The sequence below is a fragment of the Aulonocara sp. 'chitande type north' Nkhata Bay genome, linkage group LG20 (assembly GCF_057382095.1).
Source record: "Aulonocara sp. 'chitande type north' Nkhata Bay isolate Kocher_YH1m ecotype deep benthic linkage group LG20, A_spYH_male_GT1.1, whole genome shotgun sequence".
NCBI classification, from domain to species: Eukaryota; Metazoa; Chordata; class Actinopteri; order Cichliformes; family Cichlidae; genus Aulonocara; species Aulonocara sp. 'chitande type north' Nkhata Bay.
Genome location: NC_141363.1, coordinates 28,496,262 through 28,508,538, shown reverse-complemented (window position 1 = coordinate 28,508,538; position 12,277 = coordinate 28,496,262). Strand labels below are relative to the sequence as shown.

At 43.2% G+C, this 12,277-nt stretch overlaps 1 protein-coding gene across 1 annotated transcript in view; it reads right to left on the bottom strand.

The window, feature by feature from the left end:
* plch2a (phospholipase C, eta 2a) overlaps nt 1-12,277 on the bottom strand; it is a 67,798-nt gene that overhangs the window by 18,048 nt on the left and 37,473 nt on the right. The window contains 5 exon segments of the mRNA XM_086278939.1: nt 1,419-1,519; nt 1,974-2,072; nt 4,068-4,223; nt 6,564-6,671; nt 8,775-8,946. Coding sequence (XP_086135065.1) covers nt 1,419-1,519; nt 1,974-2,072; nt 4,068-4,223; nt 6,564-6,671; nt 8,775-8,946 — 636 coding nt within the window.

Below are 12,277 nucleotides of genomic sequence, written 5' to 3'. Positions count from 1 at the left end.
TAAAAAATTGTCAGTAACGTAAAGTTCTTTTTACATTGGGTATGACCTTGACCTGATTTTCAACAAAATTACATCAGCTCAAGCTGTTTTTGATCTAACATCACACAAAATGTGAAAATTCTATCTAGAAAATTGTGGATATTGGACCACTAAAAAGAAAGACAAAGGGAACCAGTTAGACACACCTCACACAGACTGAGTGGCTTTTGCTTCTGCACACTTACACTACAATCAGCTGATTTCAGCTCATATGCAGGAGCAGGAAAATGGTGGTACAGCATTACAGATTTTCAGGACTTTTCCTTATAAAGTGTTTGATCTTCTCAACAAAATAACCTCTCGTCTACATAATCAGACGATTCAATTATTTTTTTTAACTGGAAGCAAACACGCAGAGACCAGTACCTAACTCTTTGACTCCCACCAACCTCTGGAACACAAAATCATCAGAACCCTGAACATAGGGGAAAAACTGTTCCCTCAGTCAGAAAGAGCTAGAAGGGAAATAAAAGGAACACACACATGTAAAGAAAGCTCTTAAAACATTGGGCTTAATTGGGTTTTCATCAAATTAGTACAGTGGTGGGAAAGAAGCAACTAGGGAGAAACAGTACGACACACAGAACAATGACAAACAGCCACACACTCAGACACAAACTGGTTCATCCCAAAGACAAAACTCCCAAACACAAAGTAAACAACACAGTGTGTGCTGTGCAGCGAGGAGTGCTCAGACCTCTACACTGGAGAAACCAAACAGCTACTCTATAAACACATAGCACAACACAGAAGAGCCACCTCAACAGGACAAAACTCAGCTGTCCATCTGCATCTAAAGGTCAAAGGAATCCAATGTTCACATTTTGGACAGAGAAGACTGAAAGAGGAGTGAAAGAAGCATCTATGTCCACTGTGGATGACCATCCTTGAACAGCTTATGACACCAACTGTCTGCCATCTATAATCCAGTTTTGAAATCCTTCCCAGACGCCTTAACGCCCACTCACACCTTGCGTCAGGTGATCTCAATAGGTCACATGACAGGGTGAGGCAAAGTCTCACAATGGTTTCACATGAAGCTTATATTTCTGGTGATTTAGCATTCGTCAAAATAACCTGATGAGACTAGAGACTGGCGGCACTGCTGTGTTGCAGTGGGTATGCCTGTATGTGATCAGCACAGTGAAGCATTCTGAAAATGTTCAGACCCTTTGCAAGCTGCCACATTTGGTAAGTTTCAGATTTGTCTGATAATCAGATTTTTCCACAATACCCACAGTTACAAAATAAATATGATCTGAATATATAACAGACTCAAAAGTTCCGTCTGAACTTTTTACTGACAGCACTTCTTTGTTAACCTTTCTGCATGGAGACTGCGTGTCTGAATGAAACACTGGTGCGTTGGTGTGTCATACTTGTTGTGATGCAGCGGGGCACGTGAAGCACTACTTGTGCTTTCTTGGTCTGTGTCTGTGTCTTCAAAGCTTGAGACCTTCTTCAGCTTGGATGCCTTTTTCTGTGAGGAGTGAGGAAGCACACGAGACTGTTCAAAGTTTTTCTTTCATTTTGAAAAGACAAGAAGATGACATTTTAAACCATCATGGACGCTTTTGATTAAATGTATAATAACAGACATAAACTTAATTTTAAAGAAGTCTTTTAGTCATCACAACAAAGGATGCAAATAAATGAATGCAGGTTAACCATCTTTTGTAAGAGTGGCAGTCTAGTCAATATCAAATACATAAAGATGACATTAATAGATTAATTGAATCCTACTTTAATTAACAAAAAGCAACTCTCTTAATTAGTGTGCTTATATTTAAATATGCTTAAATATGCTGTCTTCACCTGAACCAAGCAATAACTCATAATAATGCAAACTCTGTGTCAACAGGTCAGTTCTACAGTGTCAGTGTTTGTCGTCCTCACAGAAGCAGAAAACTGAATGAGACAACAGGAGAGTTTACCTTGCGTTTAGAGAAGCTCTCTATGAAGGAGCGGCCTGAGCGCTTGTTGCTGCTTGGAAAAGCCTCATCTGCTGTGTCCATCGCATCCTTACGTTTACCCTGACAAGAGAGGAGTAATGTATGTTTTAAAGAAATAAAGAAAATAAAGGTATCACTAGCTACATTTCCACCTCATACTGGAAGGCAAATACTTAAATGTGGAACACAATCTCAACTTTAAAGAGATGAAAAAAATCCATCAAAACTGTGGCTCACGATAGATATGGAGAGATAATTTAGGTGCATCTCAAAGATTCTAAAGGAAGAAAACATGAATTATTACATATATGCCAGTGAAGTCGGAGAGCACTGATTTCTCCCACAGTGGTGCCCAACCTCACACGCAAACTACAGGAAACACAGAAAAATAAAAGCTATGTGTAATCAAACTTAATGTCAATCATGACTTTATACTTGGAGATCATTTTGATTTAGCCTTCTTATTTTAACAAACATGAAATTATTGTTCTCTTGCCTCGGAATTTGTTTCCCACAAAGTTTCAACCCTATTGGAAGGTGTTACACGGTTCGACGTTGTACTCTTCCTACTCGTCTCATTTGGACTTCCAGATCAGCAGAAAACATGAGACACAGTGAAATTATTAGTTGTTTGGTGTATCCACTTTTTTGTTGTACTCACTGGTCTGTGGGTCCATAAATTCAATAGATTTTTAAAATTTGAGTGCAATTCATACACAGATTATTGTCCCATATGCACTAAATAACTTGTTTTTAGTGCATATGAGTCACATGATCGTTGGTGTTTTCTCTGTATTATTGTAAGGGGTTTACCTTACAGTATAAAGAGTCTTGAGGTGACTCCTGTTGTAATTTGGCGCTGTACAAATAAAATTGCATTGAATATAATCTTTCCAGTGTGTCCTGGGTCTGCCCCGGGCTTCTCCTGGTGGGATGGTGCCCAGCACGCATCCTTGTCAGATGCCCAAACCACCTCAACTGGCTCCTTTCGTTGTGGAGCGGCTCTAGTCTGAGCCCCTCCCGGACAGCATACCTCCTCACCCTCTCTCTAAGGGAGGGGCCAGTCACCCTTTGGATTGACCAGTAAATCGAGAGCTTTGCTTTTACACTCAGCTCTCTTTTCACCAGAACAGACGAGTGCAACGACTACATCACTGCCACTGCAGCCCCAATCTGTCTGTCAATGTCCCACTCACCCTCACTCACAAGACCCCAAGATACTTAAACCACCCTTTTCTGGTTTAGGACCATGGCCTGCGACTTGGAGGTGATGATTCTCTTCCCATCGCTTCACACTCAGCTGTGAACCACACCAGTGAAAACTGGAGGCCACCTGATGAAGTTGTTCAACTGCCTCAGTGACTTCGCCCCCAGTGATGGATGAGTCTGTTTCTCTAAAGAAGACATGTCAATGGGATTAAGGAGGTCCTGTGGTCCTGTGACCTAAGGTGTCCTGGTGCCACGAGGACTTATGTACACTCTTATGTTCGAGCATGGTGTTCGTTATGAACAGTTTGGATTGCCAAGAAGGGCGTTCCCCCAATTGTGCCCCACTCATGTGAGAGCTAAAATATTTGAGTAGGACAACAGAGTCTTCATGTGGAGCACCCTCGAGCACCCCCACCCAGGGACTCCAAGAAAGCCGGTTATTCTGCACATAAGTACAGAGAACAGTCAGTACCCGTTCCCTGACCCAAAAGCGCAGTGAGCGAACCTTATTGGACACTGGCAAAAACTCCAATCTTGGTATCCCACCCCAGTCGCTGCCTCTCATCGAGGGCAAACCCAGACTGGGACAGAGTCCAGCCCCTCTCCACAATGCTGGTTCCAGAACCCAAGCCAATATCTAGGCGTTACGTCTCAACCTCACAAACAGCTCGGTTCAGGCTCAGTCTCTTTCCCCACCAGAGAGGTGACGTTCCATGTCCCAGTCGCTAGACTTGGAAGCTAGTAATCAGTCTGCCGGGGCCTCTGCCTTTGGCCGCCACCAAGCACAAACTTCACCCGACCCCTATGGCGCCCTCTGTGGGTGGTTGAAATGGATACTGAGACAAAATATTTGCTCTCTGTGTTTACCTTACTGCCAGTTTTATCCATGGTCTTCCCAGCAGGAGGGAGGGCTGTGATGGTAAAGCTGTCTGGATCCTCTCTGTCTCGGATCTTGGATTCCTTCATCAAGTTGTCAAGCTTCTTCTTGGCCATGTTCTCTATTTGGTTTCTGTCAGCTGACATCTGGAGGAGGAGTTAAACAGATTCATTTCAGCTGTGACACAACAGGTGAAAAAGTCAGCAACTCTAAAACTGTCTTATTGAGATAGATTTATATCATCTGTAATGAATTACAGGATATGTAATGTGGACATTAATTTATTTTGTGACACTTTCCCAGAGGACCTCAAAGTACACAGGTCTGGGATGATATTTTTAAGGTCACTCTTTTTGTTGCTGTTTGCGCTCTTGTTTTTATGTATCATTTTCTTCCCTGTCACAACCTTTAAGCATCATGGTATCAGTAATATTGGTAACACAGTAACACATCAGTATCATTAACACTGCTCACTTTGAAAACAGTTCTGGTGTTCTACTGAATTTAGGTCAGCCGAACATGCTGGCTGTTAAACGCCCATTCAATTCCTTCGTCCACCAGGAACTGTCTGCATACTCTCAACACACGAGGATGTTCATGCACCCGGGGCCACTGCACCAATGTAGGGTCTAACAGGTCCCAGGATTTCATCTTAGTGACAAGCAGGGTGTCGTTGCCCAGCCTATACAGGTCTGTGGGCCCCTCCATTGGATATGCCTCCCCAGACCACCACTGACCCACTATCAAACTGATCATGCTGAATGATGTCACAGGCAGCATAATGTTCTCCACAGCTTCTCCAGACCCTTTCATATCTGTCACATGTACAAAGCACAGGACACCAGCAGTGGACCTGCCACCACAAGACAATGCCAATCATTTTCCACAGTGCCGAGCAGTGAGCACAGGGCGCACTAGAGGACGGTGTGTTGTCAGAGACATTCCCACCAGCAGCTTGCTGGAGTCAGTTTGTAGCTCTTGGAGTGCTGATCCTGTGACTCCTTGCATAAAGGAGCAGATTCTGTTCCTGCTGAGGGTTAAGGACCCTGTCCAAGTGCCTCGAGTAGCTGCCTGTCTCCTGGAATCTCCTCCATGGTCTTGAGACTGTGCTGGCAGATAAAGGAAAACTTCTGGGAATGGCACATGCTGAAGTTCTATCTTGGAGGAGTCGGACTACCTGTGCTACCTCTGTACGGTCCAGGTACTGCCTCATGTTACCAGTATTGATACTGACCCTAGCCAAATGCAAAGGTAGTGAAAAACGTTCAGAACAGACGAAGAGAATGAATGTGAGTGGCCTCCACCTGTGCATCCATTCCTGTTTAGAGGGTGGTCTCATTGTTGCTCCTCTAATGAAACTAACCTGCTGTTAATTCCATCAGCACATGCTGAAACTTGTTAACAACCCAGGCTGCTACTTAACTGATTAAATCAACATCCTAGAGTTGTGAGATTATTATACTATCTTATGCCACCTTATACTTCTAATCATATAGACCACATTATGCCTTGGATTAAAGATTGTGAAATCATTACACTGTTTTATGATGCATTATACTGCTGATTTATAAGAAATACTGTTTTCAGAGAATCATGGCCTTATTTGTCTGATTAGAAAGAACAGGAAGCGAAAGCACAGCAGCATTCCTCCAGAGGCCGTCCAAAGGTCAGGTTTCATCATGTTACATAACACAGAGCACAACTGTGTCAGTGATATAACCCATTCCAGATGTGGTGTAAAATGTCATTCTTATATACTGTCTTTAACCTCCTAGGACCTGGCGTCCACATATGTGGACATCACATTTTGGGTTATTTAGACCAAAATACTAAATTTTGCTCTACAAGGGCCTGATAGCCACTTTCGAGGACATTATACTGCTACTGTTCTATCGAAATTTTAAACAAATATCCTCATATGTGGCTCTCATTGTTCTTAGAAACAAAAATCAGGTAAAAAAAAAAAAAGAAAAATCTGGTAATTCTTTGTTTTTCCATTCATCAGGTCCCAATCAGCTCAAATATCAAAGATAAATTAAAAATGCATGCCATGAAAGAGTTCAGGTCTTAGGAGGTAACGACAGGATTATATTATGAGTGTTCATTGAGGTTGACAGGCATTATGTCATTTGTAAGAATACTTTGATAACGATAACCAGGTCTGAGCAGACGGGGGGAAAAAACCCATCATGCAGAAACCCATATTTCAAACAAGGAGCAAAGATGCAGCGACACATAACATTACATAATTCATGTTAGTGATGTAACACATTTCAGATGTGGGAGTAAGACTCTGCATAATAATATGAATTATACATATAGTCAGATCAGAATCTGGATATCATTAAGGAACCAGTGCAAAATGGGAGAGGGACATGAAGCATTAGCAACAAGAAATACAAGCATACCTCACATTTCATCAGCTGGACAAAAGGACGCAAATTGTTTTGCTAGACTGAACAAATAGATACCAGATAGGTACATACATCCCCATTGATCAGCTTACAGTCATCCTCCATTTCATCAGCACTGTCCTCGTCAGACACATCTCCCTCCTCTGCATTCTCGTCTATGTTGGGAGGAAGTTTCTTTCCCTGTCAGAGTGGACAAAATAAATCACACGAGATTCTTATATTCTAACACAGAAGAGATATTCACCATATAGTATGATCACAATGTGCATGTCAATGTAGTATACACATCGATGGTGGTTTTAATGTAGAGCACTGGGTTGGAGGTTAATTGGATATTCTGTCCCTGTGTGTTGGCCCTGCGACAGACTGGCGACCTGTCCAGGGTGTACCCCGCCTTTCGCCCTATGACAGCTGGGATAGGCTCCAGCGCCCCCCGCAACCCTGAAAAGGATAAGCGGAAGCGGATGGATGGATGGAACTTCAGACAGGTGGAGTACGTGTTCTGAAAAGGACTGCCCCAAAATTTGGTTTTTGTCTGAAAAGCAGAAAAATTGGTTTTCAGCTGCGTCAGTGTAGAGCGCTCTCCGGGACATGACCATCCCACCACAGTGGGACGACCTCAGTGAGTTTCACTGCAGGTTTACCAATCCGCCCCAGGGGTGTGTCCTCTCTCCTCTGCTCTTCTCCCTGTACACAGTACAGTTTGCAGATCACATGACAGCATTTAGACTCATCTAGGACGGCAGTGAGTGTGGCTCTGTGGTGCAGTCAGAGTAACCTCGAGGTGAATACGCTCAGAACTGTAGGAATGACCGTGGCCTTCAGGAGGAACCCCTCTCCATGCACAGCAGCACAGTGTCTGCTATGGAAACCTCCAGGTGTCTGGGATCCACGGTCTCCCAGGATCTGAAGTGGTCCCCCAATAGAGACACAATCATCAGAAAAGGCCTGGCAGAGCATCCACTTCCTCTGCCAGCTCAGGAAGTTCAACCAGTCTTAGAAGCTGTTGAAACATTTGTGCTCTGCAATAACACAGTCAGTTCTTTGCTCATCCATCACTGTATGGTTTGGATCAGCCACCAAACAGGACAAGGACAGACTATAGAGGACAGTGAGGACAGCAGAAAAAAAAAATCACTGCTGCCAAATTCATTCAGTACAAATCAAGAGTCGAGAAACGAACAGACATCAGCTCTGCAAACCATCACACCATGGTCACAACCTGTTCCTGCCGCTCCCTCTGATACATGCTCCAGATCAAAGCATGCAGTATATACTGTATACTGTTTTGTTTTGGTGTATATATGAAATAAGTATTGAACTATTTCTAAAGGGGCTCATTAACCAGGTGTCTAACAAGAAACATCTCATGATGGGTAAAACCAGTGAGTTCTCTCAAGATCTTTACAACCTTATTTTTGCAAAACATACTGATAATAATTTCTAAACTGTTCCAGGTTCCAGTGAAAACTGTTGGGGCAATAATCCAGAAGAAGAGGAAAAAACATAATTTCACTATAAACCCGCCACGACCACATGCCCCCTGCAAGATTCAGACAGAGGAGTGAATAATCAGAGGAGCACTTGTGGACAGCTACAGAAAGACCTGGAATCAGCAGGTACATTTGTCTCAAAGAAAACAATAAGTATGGCCTGTATGCATCACACAAGACTCCACTGCTGAAGAAAAAGCTGGCTCTGAAGGCTACTGCAGTTTCTGTGTATCTACTCTATTAAGGGTTGTAAGGGCGCCGCAATCCATCTCAGCTGTCATAAATTACATTTAATCTGATAATAAATGAGGGAAACACATCTCTATCAACATTTCATCCCTCAGAGCTTTCAGAGATCTGAATGTAGCTCATGACCCAGAAGTGCACCTGCAACCAGTTATCTGCAGAGTCTGCACTTAAGATATTTTTGTACAATAACAAAAACACCCAGATAATAATCCAGCTACCATCTAGTGTTCACACACACACACACACACACACACACACACACACACACACACACACACACACACACACACACACACACACACACACACACACACACAAATAGTCCAAAGTGATTTTTGTTTTCTTTCTATTGGCTTCATATGTCACTCTCTGCTTCTGTCTCACTACTTTGATCACCCCATTATATCATATACCTTTGAAGTTACTCTGTGAGTTTCAGACTCTGGATAATAAAAGCAGTAAGATGAGATAATTGCCGGAGGACTGCTTCCTCACACCAAAGAAAATCTGTCACTTTCAAACATCCATATTGGGATTTTACCTTCACAAGGATCTTGCCCCTGAGTGCTTCTGGGGATGGCAGCTGCCCAGATTCATCAGCTTTGATGTTGGAGACATCCAGCTTGTCCCCCAGGATCTCAATCAGGTACTGAGCCATCTTCTTTTGCTGGGGAACACTGCAGTGGTTCTCTATAGACAGGATCACTGGGTAGCTAGCAGACAATCACACAGGTTGGAGAAAGAGGGCTGTGTCAGCTGGTTGTTACAGCACAGCTTAATTATTTCACACTTTTCACACTTTGAGTTTTCTTGATTTTACCGTCAGTACAGGTGGAAGAATACTGTAAATTACAGTAATGGCAAAGCATTGGCACATACATGGCTGTGTAACAGTGTTGTTCACTGTTTGACGATGCCTGTTTGTTTTTGTTTACACTACTCTCTGTATCCGGTTTGGAGTATTTGTTGTGTTACTGAGGTTTAATTTTGGATTACAGCTGGTGGACTAATACCAACCCCATTTTAACACTACTTAGTTTAAATTATTAGTCCTTGCAATATTTTGTAAGCAGGATACTAGTTGGCAAACTAGCTGGCAGGTTTCCAGGGTAACACTACAAGAGCGCAGTAAGGTGATGGTATTAAAAAGCCACAGAGTTGACAGAGGAGATCACTACGGTCACACTGCAGCAGAAAGCCACTCTGGGCCTGGTGGAGGAACTGAGAACATTTTTATACATGGACCATAACATTCTTTATGGGAGGATACAGGCCCAGAGAAGAATTTCTTCAACATCAGCAACAACTGGTGCTACTACAGTGATGAACAGTAATCACACCACAAAAATGTACAACAAATTATTCATCAATTTTAACAGCAGAAGTCTGTATGCTAATTGATAGGAGATAAACTGGAAGTCTAATACATTATAGTTCAATACTGAGAGTAAAGCAAAAAACATTCTGGACAACAATGTGATTTCACATTGTTTCTTGATTTCACAATTTGTGTTTCTTAGTTATAACAGTTCTTGTTGGCAATAAACCTTACACCACTGGAAAGCCTGTTTATTTCCCCTTCATTGGTGCTACATTTGCAAGGAAAGTGGATTTAGCAGTGGGTGGGTTGAGCAGCAAAGTTGAGTATGTGGGTTGCGCCCATGAAAAACTTGCCAAATCTTCTCCATCAGTGCCAGACAGCTTCTTCTGCTATTGACTTGTTTGGTGTCGTTTCCTGGATTGGATGACTGAAGTCTGAAGAAACAAAACATATTGGTAGCATGTGGAAGAACCATAGACAACCATAAGAGCCTGGCAGTTTCTCCTCATACTGGTCACCAGCTGGGTCACCCACTGCCATGGGATGGCATCACTTTATTCAACCAGCATTTGTTGTGAGTTAGCCAGTATGGTTCTGTTATGTATTAGCAGAACTGGAGGCAGGCCATTCCATCCTCTCCACTTCCAAACTCTGAAGGTAGTGTCTAATAAACCCCGCTCTGCGGAGCCAAACATTGTCATCTTGGAGAGTAACATTTGGTCCCGGACTGTGGAAATATGGGCCACTGTTTGCAGAGTCTCATCTCCATATCTCCATTTGAAACATTTTTTCCGGCCAGGACTGAAATCGGATGTTGTTCAATACTGCCATGTATGCCAAATAACTGCCAAGCCAACTGAAATAATTCCTCCAGCTCCCCTTTGTCCTATCCCAGTAGTAGAGGAGCCATTTCAAAAAGTGATTGTTGACTGTGTGGGGCCTTTACCTAAATCTAAAACTGGAAACCAGTTTCTGTTGACGGTTATGTGTGTTTCAACTAGGTTTCTGAGGCAATCCCACTACAGAGGATTACAGCTCAGATTGTTGCCAAACCTCTGGCAGACCAAATGTTGAAAAGAATCTCACCAATGGTTGTGCAAACAGACCAAGGCACCAACTTTAAGTCGAGAGTATTCGACCAAGCCCTTGAAACATTAGGCATCGAACACATAACCTCTAGTCCTTACCATCCTGAGAGTCAGGGGGCACCAGAGAGGTTTCATTAGACTTTGAATAATGATAATAATAATGGATTGCATTAACATAGCGCTTTTCTAGGCACCAAAGTCCTGGTGAACTGGGGTTTGGGCGTAAGATGAGGGGTCCTTTAAAGGTTTTTAAAGAGAGGCTGGCTAATCCGGTTGACAACACCAAGAGCCTTCTGGAGTATGTCAGAACACTAAATGACAGGGAATAAGCCCTCTTTAACCTAACAAAGAATGCACTAGCCGCTTCACAAGCAAAGATGAAGAGACACTTTGAGCAGAGGGCAGTCGACCGTTTATTCCAGCCAGGTGACAAAGTGCTCCTTCTCCTGCCTTATCCTGGCTCAGCTCGTTCTGTTAAATTGTCTGGTCCTTATGTTGTAGAGAAAAACCTCAGCAAGACCAACGACATTATTCAGACCCCAAACCTAGACGTCCTACTAGAATGTGTCACGTCAACATGATGAAGCTGTACAGCTCTTGTGAACCTTCACAAAAAGGTGGCCCAAGAACAAGTGGCTACATTCCCAATGGCTTCTGTTTCCAAGGTGGATGCTACGCAAGATGAAGAAGGGTTGGTGTTACGGGGTGCTGAGCCTCAAAGTACTCGACTAGGCAATTCCCTGATATTGTCAACACTATCACAATACCTGTCCCACCTTCCTGATGAACAGAGCAATGATATCATAACACTCATGTTGGGATTCCCATCTCTGTTCAATGACGTCCCATCTCAAACCACTGTTATAAAACGCGTTGCTGACTAAACCTACACCAATCAAACAGCGCGCTTATTGGGTTAGCCCAGCAAAGAGGGAAATCATAAAACAGGAAGTTGAGTATATTCTTCAGAATGGCTTTGCAGTGCCAAGCTCCAGCTCTTGGAGTTCACCATGTCTCTTAGACACAAAGTCAGATGGAACTCCAAGATTCTGCACTGACTTTCGAAAGGTAAACTCCTCCAGCTTTTGTAACTCCTGACCACTTCCTGCAGTACACAGTTATGCCTTTTGTAATGCTCCTGCAACCTTTCAGAGACTGGTCAACAAAGTTTTGGGAAACATCCCCAATTGTAGAGCATACCTAGATGATACAGTTGTGTATAGTAGTGACTGGGCAACCCCCACGGCTACGTTGAAAGAAGTCTTCACTAGCCTAGAAAATGCATCCCTCGCTTTGAACCTTGCCAAGTGCAACTTAGCTAGAGGCAGTGTCCTCTACCTTGGCCAGCAGGTTGGTCTACAAAATGTGTGCCCTGCAGATGCCAAAGTCTCTGCAATTAAGGAGTTCCCCAACCAACCACTAGGAGGGAACTGCGCTGTTTCGTTGGGATAACAGGATATTACTGGCGATTTTGTAAAAATCTTTCCTCTGTTGTTGCCCCTCTCACTGACTTAATCAGTCCCTCAGAGCCTTTTGTTTGATCTGAGGGTTGCCAACAAGCTTTTGAAAGCCTTAAAGGCCTACTTTGTTGCACTCCTGTCTTGTCTACTCCTAACTTCTCTTTACCATTCAAAC